This window comes from Plutella xylostella, chromosome 4 (genome assembly GCF_932276165.1).
Source record: "Plutella xylostella chromosome 4, ilPluXylo3.1, whole genome shotgun sequence".
Taxonomy (NCBI): domain Eukaryota; kingdom Metazoa; phylum Arthropoda; class Insecta; order Lepidoptera; family Plutellidae; genus Plutella; species Plutella xylostella.
The window spans coordinates 11,367,889-11,385,714 of NC_063984.1; the positions used below are offsets into that span (position 1 = coordinate 11,367,889).

Below are 17,826 nucleotides of genomic sequence, written 5' to 3' on the forward strand. Positions count from 1 at the left end.
TACATGTATACTATTTTTATTTGATATTTAATTTATAATCACAAATTGAGATCAATTTTATTAACTTCATTAACGTGACGTGCTTCTCTATAATAATAACATAACCCAAAAAAATACAATTCACAAATTTATCTTTCATACACATTAATAACTTTGTTGGTTTCATTTTGTAGAGCGCGCTTTCCCCAAATCATTGTTTGAATGACGTCGGCGGCGCATCAGCTGTTGGCTCGTCGCGCTATCTGTGTTGTCGTTCCTCGTCAAACAACGTGTTCAGTTTACAAGTTCAAAGTTCAGTCCGATGTGGGCCAAACCGGCTTTGTTTTGGATTCCTTAATTACTTACCAGATATTCATTCTTTGCATTACAATTTTATTTACAATACTAGTTCGCCTACATAGGCATTAATAGGTAAGTTGCCTACTGCAATAATTAGAATGCATTGTTTAGAAATGCATCTTGTATTTTTATAATAACATCATCATCAACCTGTAGCAGTTCACTGCTGGACGTACGACGAGGATGCGATCTTTAGCTTTCTTTAGCTTTGCTTTAGCTTTATAATAACATGAGAGTTTTTTTATTGATATGTCAGTTTACTTTAAACTTCAGTCACGATACCGGTACGAAGCGGTACTGAGAACCGGTTTGCAGCGGATCACACCGTCGCGTCCCTATCTACAACAACAATAGACTCACACGACCGAGACAACGGAAAACGGTGTAATATTAATTGGGGGTTAATTTTCGATAAGCTGAAATACGGAAAGTATCTATACAATCAATAAGTATAAAGTTATCTATTTTAAAATTATACATTAAAACTTCAGCACACATAATTTTCAACATGTAGAAACTTTGAGTGTCCATACTGCTGTCCATGAAAGATTTTTCAGTCAGCGTGGACCTCGTCGATGAATGCAATATATCTCAAAAGGTCACAACTCATAAGCTGTCGGCTGAGAATCTAGTTGAGCAGAACTTAAGTATGGGATGCAGCGCTGTGATTGGCTAATTTGTCGTTGAATATGAGGCCATTTGTAGTTAAGTAGAACCTAAGTTCATACTTAGGTAGATCAAGTAGGAAACTGGACCAAAGGTACCTAATATTCTAAATATAAACAAAGTTTAAAAAAATTATGTTGGTACTTCATTTGCAATTCAAACCTCGACCGTCGTGTAAAAGTTATGCGTGTCACAACAAAACGCTAGAGAATACTCAATACGTTTTTTATTACGTCTTCAAAGAGATACGAGTAACTCAAGGCTGAACATCGGAGACGGAACTGCTACTGACATAATTGAACTTACCGAACTTAAACAAGTTAGTACCTCATGTGATATTAAGGTAAGCGTCCATGTCCACCTATCGATGGATGGATATCGTACGTATCGCACTAAACGGATTGTCCTAAATGTATGAAGAAACGGCGTCGGTAATGTCGATGAAGTGGATGCACTTCTGTGAATTTCTCTACAAAAAATACTGAATGCGATGCGTCCGTTGCGTACGCTACCGAAAGGTTGCCTTTACAATATACCCCTTACAGTTGTGAAACTTTTTGTCATTGTCTGTTTATTTGCTTTTGATGTCGATAGAAAAAATGCATATTAAATATTAACCGTACCTAAGAAAACCGTTCCTTAACCGAGGCTCGCATTCTAGAAACATCTTGAGGCCAAGTAGCAAATCTCAAATGCTAATATTTCCCGATTTACATACATTTGAAAGCCAAATATCACTCTTGTCAACTTAATACGAGGAGGTATCGTGGTAATCGATTTGCTTAAACAAATCTTGTCTTACACTTACTGCAGGTGTCAGGTGGCCACTGAAGGGGTATCGCGAAGTCAAAACTAAGTACCATTTACGAGTAATTAATGTCAGATTCAATACATTTTGAATCCGTAAATCGTTGTCAAAACAAGTTCGCGATATGGGCCCTGTTTCAAAATTGCTTCCTGATCTTCTCCTTCTGGAACTATAGGCACTCGTAAAACTTGTAACGCTATAAGCCCAAACTTATTTAATCTTCAATAACTACTTACTCTGTTTTACTTATTACGTTTCTTCATGAGAATTATTTCATGGTGCCCGTCACATATCGTTATGTTTCGCTTTTTAGGGTTCCGTAGCCAAAATGGCAAAAACGGAACCCTTATAGTTTCGTCATGTCCGTCTGTCCGTCTGTCCGTCTGTCCGTCTGTCACAGCCGATTTACTCGGAAACTATAAGTACTACAGTGATGAAATTTGATAGGAATATGTGTTGTATGAACCGCTACAAAAATATGACACTAAATAGTAAAAAAAAGAATTGGGGGTGGGGCCCCCCATACATGTAACTGAGGGATGAAAATTTTTTTTTCGATGTACATACCCGTGTGGGGTATCAATGGAAAGGTCTTTTAAAATGATATAAAGTTTTCTAAAAAACATTTTTCTTAAAGTGAACGGTTTTTGAGATATCAGCTCTCAAAGTCGTAAAAAGTATGTCCCCCCCCCTCTATTTTTATAACTACGGGGTATAAAATTCTAAAAAAAAATAGAGGTGATGCATGCTAATTAACTCTTTCAACGATTTTTGGTTTGATCAAAGTATCTCTTATAGTTTTTGAGATAGGTTGATTTAACTGTAATTTTGGTTATTATATTTGCTGCTACGGAACCCTTTGTGCGCGAGCCCGACTCCCACTTGGCCGGTTTTTTGTCCTAGTCTAGGAAAGTGTATCTATCTTAGGAGGGACTCTTATCCTCCAATAGTACTTACATATATTGGAATTCCAACATAAAATCCATACGAAAAATACATATAAAATTAAAATATCGACACATTTGAACTTGGTTAAAAGGCTGGGCATATGACGTGATAGTGAGGTTTACTTTAATGGACTGGTTATCACTATCAAACGGTTTAATTATTCGTAATGAGATAAAAATGGTTAAATAATAGGTTTGTGCTAATAGACAGTCATTAGCTACGTATCTTTGTCAACTTGGGGCCCTAAAATGGTTTTCAAAGGTATTTGTTCTGTATTATGATGATCCCAAAAACATTCTTAGTAAAATAGTGTCACGTACAACGTTAGAATTATTTTAAGACAAAATAGCTGTTTGCGTCCATTCCGTCCAAGGAATAAAATTACATTTTAGCGACGTCAAATAATTAATTTTTCCAATGGAAAACATTCATAAAGTCGATTTTTAAACCAAGAATTTTAGGTTTTGACACTAAAATTAAGATTTGTCACATCACAATCGACATCAATATGTACCTAAGTATTTATCTTCATTTTACCCAAATACCAAAGTAACCAAACAGATACGTCAATCTGCCCACGGATTGTTGATTGCTAATGTATCGGTGGTGGTACGGTAGCTGGAGTTGCCCTTCGGCCGCGCGTCATCTTAGCGGCCCGCGCACGCCGCGCCCGCGTGGCCGCTCTGATTAATGGCCGCCACGTATTTGTTGTAGTCGTTAACTGCTACCGGAACATCTTGCACTTATCTATCCGTCGTATCGAATACACTCACGGGCAATGAAAAAGTTCCACTCACAAAATTCCGACACCGAACAACCCCAATTTTTTCAAACATTTAATTTAAAATTTGAACAAAATATTACCGTTTTTAGTTGGTAATATTCTGATGCTTTGTTAAATGTACTCCAATGTTGCAGAAGGTGTCATTAAGCTAGCTTTTTCCGTTTAGAAGTAATTTGGTGTTTTATACAGTGGAACCTTTTCTTTGTCCGTGAGTGTATAATGTATATAGGTGGTATCCTGTTCTATTGTAGACAAACAATCGCGCTCAATCATTCGGTTACAATTTTGATACAAGTTTATTGCATACCTAAGCTACCTACTTACTTCATGATGAATTGGTACTCGTGGCCAGTTTCTCACTTGATATGTGTGGAATGCAGCGCGGTGATTGGCGATGGATGACGATGAGCAAAACTTAAGTAGATTTCCTCAAGTGAGAAACGGCGCCCCTGGGCCACTCAAATTCATAAATCACATTTGATTCTAATATGTTTGAGGAAACTAATATTACTAATAGTTTAAAAATGTTGTAAACATCAGCAATGCATCATACTGTATCAGTTCAGTATCAATTAAAAAAAAAAAAAAAAAAAAAAAACACGCACTCACGCCTTGTACTAATGTACTCCCTTGCGGGGTAGGCAGAGGTGCATTGCTGCACCCACTTTTCGCCAGAGTGTTCTGTTAGTCCCAATGTAATAGGGGGCGGGCCTATTGCCATTTTACGGGCACATCCGAGACCTGAGAACAAATATCTGTGTTTAAACAAATATCTGCCCCAGCCGGGAATCGAACCCGGGACCATCGGCTCAGTAGTCAGTATCACTTAGCATTTACATTTATCATCAATTGATATTTGTTATATTTCAATCACTACGCGTTGTAGCATCTCCTTATATTGTACATTGATAAAGGCAAGCGTCGCTGAAAACTATTGTTCATTAAAGTTCAAAACGGATAAACCGATTTGAAATAATGGATCATATAAAAAGCTTAAACAGAAAACGTCACAGTTCAAAATTTTAACTTTTTCTGCATTACCACAAAAAATATTAAATGTTTAGTTAAGAAATTTGATAGCGCTAATCAACACTTTGATGACTGTCAAAGTTTAGTAGTAAGGCCCAATTAAGTTTTACAATTTCCAGTTTTGTGTTTCTGTTTACATGATTTATGTATGACCTAGTTCCGGTTCGAAACACGTGGATCGTGAAACCGAATGATTCGTAATTTGTATCAAGCTTGTTTGAAGGGGAGACCTTATTGTCGAAAGTCTGAAGATTCGAAGTAAAACAAGAAGGTTCATTATATATACATAATGTATACGTATATGTTGAGGGACCTGCTTGAAGTAACTTGCCTTCGGGGTCTTTTGGTTTAGTTGAATACAAACTTTTGGGTATATTAAGAATCTCTGGTATTAGCTATTAATAGGTATATGTACCATTGTATTATTTCCAAAGATACCTATTAATACTTCATTTAATACATACTTCTTTACCATAAAAAATAATATGTTATTCTTACTTAAAGCTTTACAAATCTCTAAGTTTTCCTTTCACTATAAAGATTTTTGAATGAGAACTTATATCGTTTTCCTTGTTGTTACGAAATCGAATATGTTATCACATGTAGGTATTTGGCGCAGTTTTTGGGTCATGATACAGTTTACAGTTCTGTTGACCGACAACAATAATAAACATAATATTTGAAGAGTCCCTAACATCCGCCGACCGCGTTGTCCGCTCGTCCAGCAGACGGTCAGTAACCTGAACACTTTCATAATTCATCGAGATAATATTAATAAATTGATGTCCTACCATTCTGAGCACTCCAGTCAGCAAGTGATCGCCGCCATCGAGATACCACTTACAAAACACACTCTGAATGTAACGAGGTCAAAAATAAAATATGGGCGTTAATTTGAATTTTAAGCGATCCCGGTCACGTGGAGCCCAACGCTACTGTATACATTTACACACAAGGCACCGGCTAGTACATACGAGCCTACGAGTTATCACATTATTCAGACATCTCGGTTTTATAAGCAGTTACGCAATGGGCACCGCATACGTTGATAGGGCGATTACAGGCGCTACGTGCGACGTGTCAACGCTAGGTCGCTACTACTACATAATTTCATGAATCAATACATTAATTATTTCCCTGGAGATTTAGATTCCGTATAAAAATCTAAACAAATGATTAATTCATATACTTTTTTCCTTTTATATAAGAACGATGACTGATAACATTGTTTAGTGTTTGGTATAATTCGGCCGATATTTTCTCGGAGGACACGAGTGCCGCAAAGCATTGGACCCAGTCGGCAGCGGGCCTCGCCTGTGCAGCGAGGGAAAGTGACTAATTAGTGTATGATCTGCGACTGCAGCGGCAGTGAGGCGATAGTGAGATGGACTTTCGTCGACGTCGGCGCGGCCGATAGCGCGCGGGCGGGGAGCAACGCCTGGCCGCCGCAGGGCAACGCTCTCGGACCGATATTGTTCCCCACACATGTAAACACTAATAATGAATTAATGTCAGCTTGATACACATAATAAACAAAATCTTAATGCCCACTTTTGTCTCTACGATAAAAAGTTTAAACAATAACAATGTTAAATTATCTTTTCACAAGTCTCAGATGTTTTTGCAATATTTGTAATGAAGTGATTCATCACCATCGCTCATGCGTTGAGTTAGATAATGAACCATTAACTTAGGCATTCACATATTCGGCATCAAATAACGTAATTACTCGCTCTGCCATTGCGTTAATTTGTCGAGACTTGTGTTGAGGAAAAACCTTCGAATAATGTAAACGTCTCATTGGCGCAAGGGTCGCTCGCATCGACGTAACTTACGACTAGTTAAGGTTCGAGCTACACGAACCTTAACAAAACAGGTTTATGAATTTTAACTATGCATAAGTATTTAAAATTAAATTACCGTGCGTCGTCGCGTCGTGCTGTTAAAAAAAATATAATGAGGCGTTTGTTTAGATTTAAAATTGTTGTATCATTTTAAAGTGCCTGGAAACAAATAAACACTATAGCCATGTCGAATCACAATGATTTGGTTTTACGTGCGTACGTATAAGTAATTCATATTTTTTTGGGAATCTACCTACTCCTAAAATAAACAGCTAAAATTGCCCTTTAACAGTTTTGATTATTCTTCCTGGGTACGGGTAGGTAGATTATTTATATTTTTTTAATATAATATGATATACATACCTACTTACCCTCTCGTGGGAGGCTCAGCATGCAGGTCATAAATTCATGAGTAATCCCAATGTTGATCTTGACTTGATATGCTAAAATGATGACTAACCTTGGCCTGAACTATTTCAGTATTCGGCACAGAGAGCTTATGTCTTAGTTACGACTGTCGATACATATGCATTATGGCATTCGGGCCATAAAACTGTAGATTACTATCTCATGCGATTCATAGGTACTGTCAGTTTATACCTCATGCCTTATAAATGTACGTACTCAATTGTAGTGTAGATAGCTAAGATAGATAGAGTAGATCTAACAGACTTTTTATCTGTGTACTTATGACTCTAGTTTTTTTAAGTAAGTACTAATAGACACTAAACCCTGACGTATTTCTCAGTTACCAAAAGCAAAAAGTGTATTCGATTCTGATACTTTTATACAACATACGGATTCTTTCGTAAGTTTTGAGGCTTATGTGATATGCTTATGAATTTTATGTTATGTTTAGGAGACGCAAAGCTTTTGTCAATTTTATTGTAATAGCTATACTTGCACCTTCCTTGAAAATTAATTGAGTCTACACTCATTGTATTACTTACTAGATTAGGTAGATACATTTGGATTATTATCGTGTTTGGCGTGGTATCGCCGCAATATATACTTTATTATCCGGGTTTGAAGGAACATCAGTGTAATTTTTGTATAGGTATGTATAGGGATTGTAAACACGAACAAGCATACGTATGATAAACATCGAAGTAATATACCTCAATATAACATTTGAAGATGGTCTTACACTAGACTGGAGCCGCGGCCTCCTGGGCCGATCAATAAATATATTTACCTTCCCACTTTGATGGCGGGCGACATGGCAACACCGCTCCGCACTTGTAGCTAGCTATTATAGACAACCGGATATTAAATAAAGTGGTATCGATGAAACTTTATGCTTTACTAAGTAAGTTATTAATTAAATTAAATGTCTGTATTATCAAAAATAATAGGATATTTTTTAAGATAACATTTCTAAAATACGTTATCATCTCAATGAGCAATCGAACATTCATGTAAATTGTAAGCGTTTTTCGATTTAAAGAGGTTATAAAAATTACGTTTCTAATTTTTATTTTCTTTTTGTCGACAGGCATGAAAATGACTATGTCCACGACATCCACGATGAGCGCCCGCATCCACCGCAAAGTGATGCGGGCGCCGCATAAACGCGCGCATCCGGGCAAGATGCCGCACCACGCGGGCAAAATGACACACCACGCGGGAAAATTGCCCCACCACGCGGGCAAAATGACACACCACGCGGGCAAGTTGCCGCACCACGCGCACGCCGGCAAACTCTCGCACTTGGGCAAATTCGGCAAGTTCTCGAACTACCCGCACACGGCACACTCGCTGCGGCCGCCGGAGCCGTGCGACAACTCGAACGACAGCGGGCTCGGCACGGACCACGACCAGCGCCACGCCGCATCGAGGTGAGCCGCCATCTTTGTTTTTCACACTGGCCCATCATGTCAACGCTTTGCACGCAAATTAAACTGCTTCTCGACAGAAACAATTTATAGAAGAACAAGAATAAATAATGAAAATAACTGGTGTCATTTATGAACAGCTACAGCTTTTTATGTTGTCCCTCATGTACCTACCTAGTGTTGACGAAAAAGCGCGATTGTTCAAAACCACAATAAACATGTTCCAAATAGAAAGGAGAATCGATGGTTTATTGATCGCCAGCGACGAATTCTATCGATAGTTCCGTGTTTTCTTCATCTTTCGATAGGCAATCGATAGTGGACGATCGAACGGCAACACTACTCTCATATCACTCGTACCATATTTGATATTGCATACTTACTTACAGAATATATTCTTATACTAGTTAGTACCTATTGCTATTAAAAATTATAGGCACGCATTTATCTAAGTACCTGCGGACTCTTTCATTATAGTATTTAACTTCCATTAATGAAACTAATACGATCATAATAATTATTAACACTGACTTTAAGCATTACTTACCTAATTACTGTAACTACGTAGGCAGGTAGGTAATACCTAATGTAGAGATAAAAGTAGGTTCCCAAAACCGGAATAAAAAATGTTAAGTCTATTTATTTTGTTACTTAGTTACTCACCCGTATAAAAGCAATTAAAAAAATAAATTATATTCGCTTGTTGTACAAATACATGTTGCTAAAATGAAGCCAAACTTTAAATTAATTAGCCATTCATGCCCGCGGCGCCGCATGTAAACAAACTTTTGTATTCAAAACTGAACACATTTTAGTTCAAGTTTTGCTAATTGATTTGTTATTCATAATCCACGTCTGACACGTATATTTAATTTAAAACTATGTATCTTTCATTTTAATTTATTAGATATCTAATCTATCTGTCTTTTGAGCCTTTCTTCTAACCCGTGTAACTTTTTCATGATCACATAACGCTTCCTAATTAACATAAACGTACTTTAAATACACAGTCCCCATATTATATTATTAATTTCCTTTTCTAAGTTGAAATACCTACTATTTCAACTTAAAGTGTCCATTAACATAGAGGGCCACAGCCCGTTTAACGACTCTTTTTAAAATTCATTCTTCGCGCAACGGCCTTGAACGCTGCAGATATATAAAGCAGACGCGCGGTTCATTCTGTAAAGACTCCTCGCTGCCCGATGACGACTGTCCCCTCTCTACCTCTAAGATGTTTTGCCAGTTTAACCTGTACGTTTGAAAATTTAATAACTTACTTTTACGGATGCATACGTGTACATGGTCTGTTTCATTCACGCAATGAATGATCAGACAGTTTTGTGTTTTAGGTGGTCTGCGAGTCTGTTGCTATGGAGGTTTAGCTGGTTTTTTTAATAAATAAATAAACAGTAATGCCGATTGCTTCACGGGGTCCACAACGTTCAACCACTCAACACCTTTCGCTACAATAATTCGTGAATCGCGAGCCAACTCTTCCTTATATTTGAGGAGAAATTATGCTGTTGTATCTGAAATAATAATATTATGTCTTTGATTTATATTCACAGGGTTGTACGGAAAGACCCTCTTTGAGTGACCTATCCACAGTATCCACCACACCTCTACTTCCGCCTTGGGCTGTCATCGATTTCATCGTGATGTCACTAGCCAGTTACTTTAATTTCCCCAAGACCCCACGGCCACGATTACATTACCGACACAACTAGAAGAATTTAACTTCAAACAGTTAAAACTCAATGAAACACTGTTACCATGCCACCTAAAAACATTATATCTCTGGCCTCGCACCTGAAATTTACATGAGAAAGCGATTTTTAGCTCAGCACACAGAAGGTAGGTATAGCTACACTGTAACTAAATCAAACACTGTATTTGTAATTTCTATGACAGGGGCCACTCACACTGGCGATGTCCACATCATCAATTGACTGGTCTGCGCCGGCGCACCGGATGTCACTTGTAGATGTAGAATAGAATCATAGATCTCTACAATAAAAACAATATTTTACTAAATATGTAGCTAATTTGTTAGTGCAGCACCTTACTTTAGCTGCATGTTGTAAAGAAACATTTTTTCTTTTAATTTTTTCATTACAAATGTAAAGGAGGTAATAAATATTCAAAAAATAATCATTCTTTTCAGCGCAAATATTGGACCTTGTAAAATACAATAGCATTTTTCATTTACTTTAGATATTGTTATTGGTATGTAGATTATCAAATAATTGTTAGTATTTTAAGAATACTTTTATTGAAGTAAGGATCTACCAGTTTCCAATTTATAAATTCGATAAGTTAGGTATCTACCTACTTACTGTATGCATTGTAGGTTACTGAAAACTTTATGTATTGAAATTGAATTCAAAGAGATTACCTCAAATCAGAAGTTCCACAGAGTTGGTGAATATATACATTATCATAACTGTAGACAGACACAATATTACACGAACATCGGACACGGCCTACCTATCGTAGCGAATGCTTCCACAGCACTGACGCTGAAAGAGCGTGTGACCGTGACAAAACAGATAATCCGCCCAATTACTAAAAACAATTACTTATTATGCGAAAAACTGTTAACGCCTTAAAAATGCCACGTTAATGCTTCCAAGAAAAGTATTAATGTGGATTATTAATTACAAAGATAAAGTTGACATTTCCTAGCTGTTACGTATATAATTACGTATTTTTTTGAAAAAAAAAATAGGCCTATGTTTATTACGAATAGAAAGTGTTCTGTCAAAAGTGGCGAAATTAGCAGGTCACTAACAGACAACGAGCATCCACGTGGAACACTCTCTCAGCCCGTACACGTGCCGTTTTCATTCTACTTCTTAATCTAAGCCACCTCACACCTCTTTTCATATAATTATTTATCATTAATTACTTACCTAATTACGTAATACGTCATCCGTTCCGCGGCGTTATGCATGACGTAGCTAGCCAGTTTGTTTAAATTGCCATACTTAAAATTCAAAAGAATGCAAGGATATTTTTCGTCATAATTTAAGACGTCACTGAGAATACGTATTGTATCGACTGTTAGTTTACGGTCGTTGATAGTTGTAAGAGATTTACATTTACTACAGCTGACGTGGTACATACGTGGGCAATTTATTTTTAACCAGTTCCGTAAGCTGATTCGCAGACTGACACACGAGTGTTGAAGTTTTACTATTTTTACTGATTCAGTTTTATGCCACATGGGAAAAATATTCTAAATAACCGCATTGTGAACATAGATTTGGCGAGCATAGACCTGAAATTCCCAGAAGATTCGATTTAAGTAGTTTGATCGATATTGTATGTAGTTACTGCTGCTTGCTTCCATTCCAACTTACATCCCTATCAACCTATCAAACCCCCCAGATCTTATATTAAATATATCTTACGAACGCTGTTACGATTTCTAACGTCCAGCAAATGAGTTTAGAGTTACATTTAACTAAAACTATTATTCTGCATGAACATGAGAAAAAAAACGAGAACAGGGTCCCAATCTAAAACCGCTTTTCATCATCTTTCTAACCACTCCAACAACATGATGAAGGGGCTGTACATCACATAGCTAATTGTATACACCCCTTTCTCACTTTATCAGAGAGAAACACAGGGGAAATTTAACTATCAGCCATCACCCATGAATACCCCTTTAAATTGTGAACCTGGAGAACAAATCTTGAAAGTGGGGTGACCATGTGTGTGCAGATTATCGGACCCAGTGGAAGAATGGGACTCGCCCGGCGGCAAGAGACGGCGCACCGCGAGCGAGACGGAGGTTAAGGTCGAGTGCGACAATGCCACCGATGCGTACACGTTCACAGCGGCGGCGACTGCGCCCCCCGCGCCGCCCCCCGTCGCCCTCGCCGCGCCCCCCGCTGCCGCCCCCGCCGCCCCCACCGCCATGCCGCACGAAATGTACGTGCTCTTCCACTTTCTTTCTACTCTCATCTTCTCTTTTATTTACGCATAGTCAGCTGATTAGACCAGACGTAGCTTTTTTTCTAGTCTAGATTTACCTACCTAGTCTAGACTGTACCTTAGATTTTTTTATCCAGTATGTTGTGTGTCTCCGGTATTTATTAACTTAATTACTTGGAGTTGGTAGTTTTTAATTACTTCGTGCACTGTCTCAAAGCGTGATCAAAGCCCACCGTTACTTGCCTTACCTTTTTAATAAGGTCACGTTTAATGTTTAGACAATTATTTTCGCATGTTCATCGTGTAATCTGCATGTAATTGTGCATAGCTGAATCATTTCGCTACCATCTTATTGTCCATCTATATGTATTGTGATCACGGCGGCTTCGCTCGCAGGCAGATGTAAACAAACACTCGCCGGTACGTAAACTACAATATCATTTGCTTATAAGTGCCGAATACATTATCTGTGTTGTGTTGTCAGTGTTGTCACATAACTAAAGTTTTTCTAACACATCGACTATGTATGTAATGTTATATAATTTCCGACATCATTACGAGCACAAAGAGTGACTCATACTACAACTGCTGCCTACAATATACTACAAAATAAACCAACTTTATTCAGCATTTTTGAATAGAAATAAATTTATTCCGAATTCAAAATGTTTTGAATTTTTTACCATACAAAAATATGATAAAATACAAAATAAATTATCCCACCGACGCACGCACAACAGTACTTTTGTTTTTTTTGAAAGTTCATTGAAGTTCAATCTAAAACTATCAATCAATCATTATTTTTAACCTAAATTTATTCCCAAATTCCCGTTATATTCCCGAACGCATGGCCACCCTACATCTCAACCTCCCTTTGCAGGATCCGCGCGGGATGCAGCCTATCTAGTCCATCCATCCTCGAGGCGCCAGGCAAGCGGTTCCTGGAGCCGGCGTACCGGCCGTGCGGCAAGCAGGGCGGGGGCAAGGTCGCCAACAAGTTCTCCGGCGGCAAGCTGCCGAGCGGCAAGATCGCCGGCGGCAAGTTGAGCGGGAAGCTGAGCGGGAAGTATGGCGGCAAGCTGGCGCAGGCGCTGGCGCGGCGGCGGGCGCTGGCGCTGCACGCGGGCCCGCCCGGCCTGGCCGCGCCGCTCATGTGCCGCTCGCGCGACGGCCGCGTCGAGCTGCAGATCCTGTGCCAGCCCGAGTCGCAGCACAGAGCGAGGTGAGCGAGTGTTGTCTATTGGATTTACAAGTGCAGTGCAAGTGCGTTTTACCTACCGATGTATCATGATAGGCCTTTGCGGCGCCGGCGCTTGGGGTTAAGGGAAAATAGGTACTAACTAGCCTGCCTATAGGCTTAGAATATAATCGAACATGAATCGTTGCTCATTGAGTTTATGAAGACAGTTGTCACTTGCTATGTTTTGAGAGAGCTTCCTGCAAACAATTTCACTTGAAATTACCTGTGCCTGTGTTGGTATAGTAGATAGGTACCTTTAGGACGGTTTTATCTCTCTTCGTTAATAAATTACAAAGTAGCTATAGTAGCTAAGAGGAAGGTTGTTAAAATACCTGACCACGGGCAATGTGATACTATAATGTGACACTTGTTAACATAGTATGAGAGCGTACTTGATGTGATATATTCATTCTTACATATTTTACATTGAGGCAAAATCGCCTTAGGTGACCTCACTCAACACATTGTTTTAATAACACCGATCGTTTGCATCTGTAATTGTAGTACAGGAATCTACCTAGAGGCTATCATATATGCTTATGTCAGGGTTTATAAAATGCAGTAATAACCTTCGTAATTGGACTATATCCAACCGTATAACGTCTATAAAAATAAAATATTATTGAGCACTAATTAGTTAGGAATATAATGTTGTATTTAAACAAATGAATTGGCAGTGGCGTCTACACATCAAAAATAGATCTGTGATACATAATTTGATATCAAATGATACTATCTACGACCAAAAAAGTTCTTTCGTAAAAGTTTAAACTCTTCTTCTAATCGGATATCATTATTAATTGTTAAATTTATTTTTACAGATATCAGACTGAAGGCAGCCGAGGGGCTGTCAAAGACAACTCAGGGAATGGGTTCCCAATAGTCAAATTAGTCGGTTATGATAAGCCGGCAGTTTTACAGGTAAATAAGAGTATTTTATACACTGGCTTTTATAAGCACTTCAGAGAGAAAGTCCAAGAAAGACGTGGCTGGATTGCATGAAAGAAAATATGGTAGAGTGTGGAGTGAACGAGGCTGAGGGTTTGGCAGGGATAGGATTAAAAAGTGTGACATGACACACAAAGCAGACCCTAAATTAGGAGAAGGAGAAATATGAAGTTTAGTGCCGTCTACTCTCAAACAGTCTCCCATAACCTTACTCAATTCATCCCATCCGGCGTATTGCGCGACCGACACTCGCTAATCTGGCCACAAAGAAACACGCATGACCCCTTTATTGCTTCAATCCCTTTATTTAAAACACGACTATATCACGTGTATGTTGTATGTTATGTGAATTTGTGTCTACGAGTAAAAAAGGTGAAAAGTCAAAGCTACTTATAAATATTTTTACTGCAGATAAGACAATAATCACTCATATGAATGGTTCGCATCAAATCGATTTATATGATATGGTATGGTCATCGATGACTATACAGGGTGTTGCAAAATTGGTATACTAAGCCGAAACCTACATGTGCAGCATGGTATATCTAAGCCTGAAAATGATGATGAAATGATAGGTTTCGGCTTAGTATACCAATTTTGCAACACCCTGTATAGTCATCGATGACCATACCATATCATATAAATCGATTGTTCAGGACACTGAGGACCAATTTTAGTATTCCCCCTTGCGTGGTAGCTATGCCCACCAGTATGGCCATCTATCTAGCAGTGGGCGTGCCCATTGCCCTATCCTTCAGGTATAGCCAAGACCCGAGAACCAACCTTCTGTCGCAGCCATAGCCCCTAACATGACCATAAATCTCACAAAACCCCCCTTTACCAGGTATTCATAGGCACGGACACGGGCCGGGTAGCCCCGCACATGTTCTACCAGGCGTGCCGCGTGTCCGGCAAGAACTCCACCCCGTGCAAGGAACGCAAGGAGGACGGCACCGTGGTCATCGAGATTGACCTCGAGCCCGCCAAGAACTGGCAGGTCACGTGCGACTGCGTGGGGATCTTGAAGGTGGGTGCAACTTGGTGGAAAACCGCTATATTTGCGCAGTATTTAATTGACTTTATAGGTTGTCAAAGATATAATTCATATCGTGTCGGTCACAAAAACTAGAGCAGAACTAGGGTTTGTCACCGTAGTGAGAGGTTAATATATATTTTGTGCACCCCAGAGGTGCAGCTATTGTGACCTTATTGCTTGTTTACCTGGATAAAGGCTACAGTCTACTCATTTCATCGCAATTTCAATGAGATGGTTACTAGTATCTTGGCTGTAAAATTTGGACTACGGTTGTCTCTACGAATCCCTTTTTTAATTCAATCTGTATGTATTTCAAATTCACAGTAGCTAAATAAGATAAATTTACGTATAAACAATGAAAAGCAATAAAAACTAATGCTATTTATCTTCAAAAAGATACAGTCTATCTAAAACTTCGTACTTACGTATCTGAAAGATCGCTCAGCGTGATTAAATTAGTTTTCGCAATAGCTTTTACCCGTGTAGGTAAATGTAATAAAAGCTGTTTACAAACATACATTTATCGGGCTAGCAATAGTAGGTACTTGTCTTATAAAACGTTATCTTGCCTGACACTAATCTACTTCAAAGTTTATCAAACACGGCGTCTGTCTGCTAATTATTATTTCTGTAATTACTGTTCATATTTATGTAATGTGAACTAGTTTTCGCTGTACCCTTGAAAGAGAGATAATTTCTAGTTGCAGGGTTTTTACAGGTGAACCTACTTACAGGGAAAACTTAGTTACCTACAGTATGGAAATTGTCAAATAGCGGAAGAAAGAGGAAATCCGAAATAGCGAAGTTTTGCACAAACGTTGTTTTGTTTCTTATTCTTGTACCTATGTACTTACATAGCTAGAACTAACGTCAACTATTGACCTAAGAAAGTATCTTATCTCTATATTTGAACAGACAGAATTAACCTTTCTTCATCATTCAGTCAATATCTCAAGTGTATCCGGATCTTTGCACACTTTATCAGATGAAAGACTTGTATGCATTCTACCGTGAACCTCTCTAACTAAAATGCTAGGCCGTTATTGGATCCTACATGGTTAGATCCTAAATTCCAAATGTGATTTCAAACAATACAGCGTTATACCACATTATAAACTTAACCATAAACACTCCAAATAATGACTTAACTAACATACCACCTCCATTATGTCCCCAGGAGCGCAACGTGGACGTAGAGCATCGTTTCGGCGAGGCCCTCTCCTCAGGGTCCAGCGCGCACGTGTCGCGAGGCAAGAAGAAGTCCACCCGGTGCCGGATGGTGTTCCGGACCGAGATCCTCAACGCGGAGGGGCACACGGAGGCGCTGCAAGTGTGCTCGACGCAGATTATATGCAGTGAGTGTTGCAGACGTTTTGTTTTACGCTGATAGATTGTCATAGACAAAATTTTACCACGAAGTAAAGATTTTTGAGAGAGGTAATAGAATTTTTACGTGCCTAAACTGCTCTTTTATTATGCGTTTAGACTACCGCCATATTGATCAACTCTTGCGATTTTTATTTTTCACATAAACATCGATGGGGCGCGTCTATGCCAGAGTGATGGGAGTAGTAAATTCACGTACACGAGACCTTCACAAGACTTGCGCGCACACTAAACTTGGTGTACCATCCGTCAGCCGTCAGTAACCTACGATAACTTTCAACATTTAACACATTTCACTCCCCTCCTCAGCGCAACCGCCCGGCGTGCCGGAGGTGTGCCGCAAGTCGCTGGTGTCGGCGCCGGCGACGGGCGGGCTGGAGCTGTACCTGCTGGGCAAGAACTTCCTCAAGGAGACGCGGGTCGTGTTCTGCCACCGCCACGACGCCGGCGTGTGGGAGGAGGAGGTCGTACCAGACAAGGAGTTTCTGCAACAGGTGGGTGCTGTTGTTGTTCTGAGGTTTGGTAAAGGTTTGTTGCGTAAAGGGATGGAGGGACGGATGTTATTATTCTGCGGCCGCAAACGGTTGATCCATAGACAATATAAACTTCGTATTTTTATTGCCAGCCTGTTAAGATACCTAATTTTGAATTTCGAGTAAAATTTTACACCACAGGACCCTATTTAAAATAAAATTTTACTTTATCATGTTTCTTATAATAACCCCAAATTGTTTTCATTTCCAGACTCACCTTGTCTGTTGCGTACCTCCGTACCATCGTACTGACATAACCGAGACAGTTAGCGTACAATTCTTCGTGAGATCAGGAGGCAAGACCTCTGAGCCTCACTCGTTCTACTACACCCCCCCCTCCCAGGACACCGGTCCGCAACATTGCACGCGCCACCACGCACAAGGTAACAAGAAGTGTAATAACTTTACAGCGCCACGAAATCGCTTTATGGTGTACCTATGCTTGGCTGTATATAGATCAGTCCTTCGCCTTGCCGGGAGAAAAA

General features: G+C 39.2%; 1 protein-coding gene across 5 annotated transcripts in view; it reads left to right on the top strand.

Moving 5' to 3' along the window:
• Positions 1 to 17,826, top strand: part of LOC105394980 (nuclear factor of activated T-cells, cytoplasmic 1) — a 58,297-nt gene that overhangs the window by 34,371 nt on the left and 6,100 nt on the right. For 3 of the 5 annotated variants that reach the window (XM_038120937.2, XM_038120936.2, XM_038120938.2), the window contains exons 2-9: positions 7,914 to 8,256; positions 11,986 to 12,195; positions 13,079 to 13,420; positions 14,260 to 14,359; positions 15,231 to 15,413; positions 16,600 to 16,777; positions 17,118 to 17,302; positions 17,553 to 17,724. In XM_038120937.2, coding sequence (XP_037976865.2) covers positions 7,914 to 8,256; positions 11,986 to 12,195; positions 13,079 to 13,420; positions 14,260 to 14,359; positions 15,231 to 15,413; positions 16,600 to 16,777; positions 17,118 to 17,302; positions 17,553 to 17,724 — 1,713 coding nt within the window. The remainder of the gene's footprint in view (positions 1 to 7,913; positions 8,257 to 11,985; positions 12,196 to 13,078; positions 13,421 to 14,259; positions 14,360 to 15,230; positions 15,414 to 16,599; positions 16,778 to 17,117; positions 17,303 to 17,552; positions 17,725 to 17,826) is intronic. The other 2 variants (XM_038120940.2, XM_038120941.2) reach the window with 2 other exon arrangements.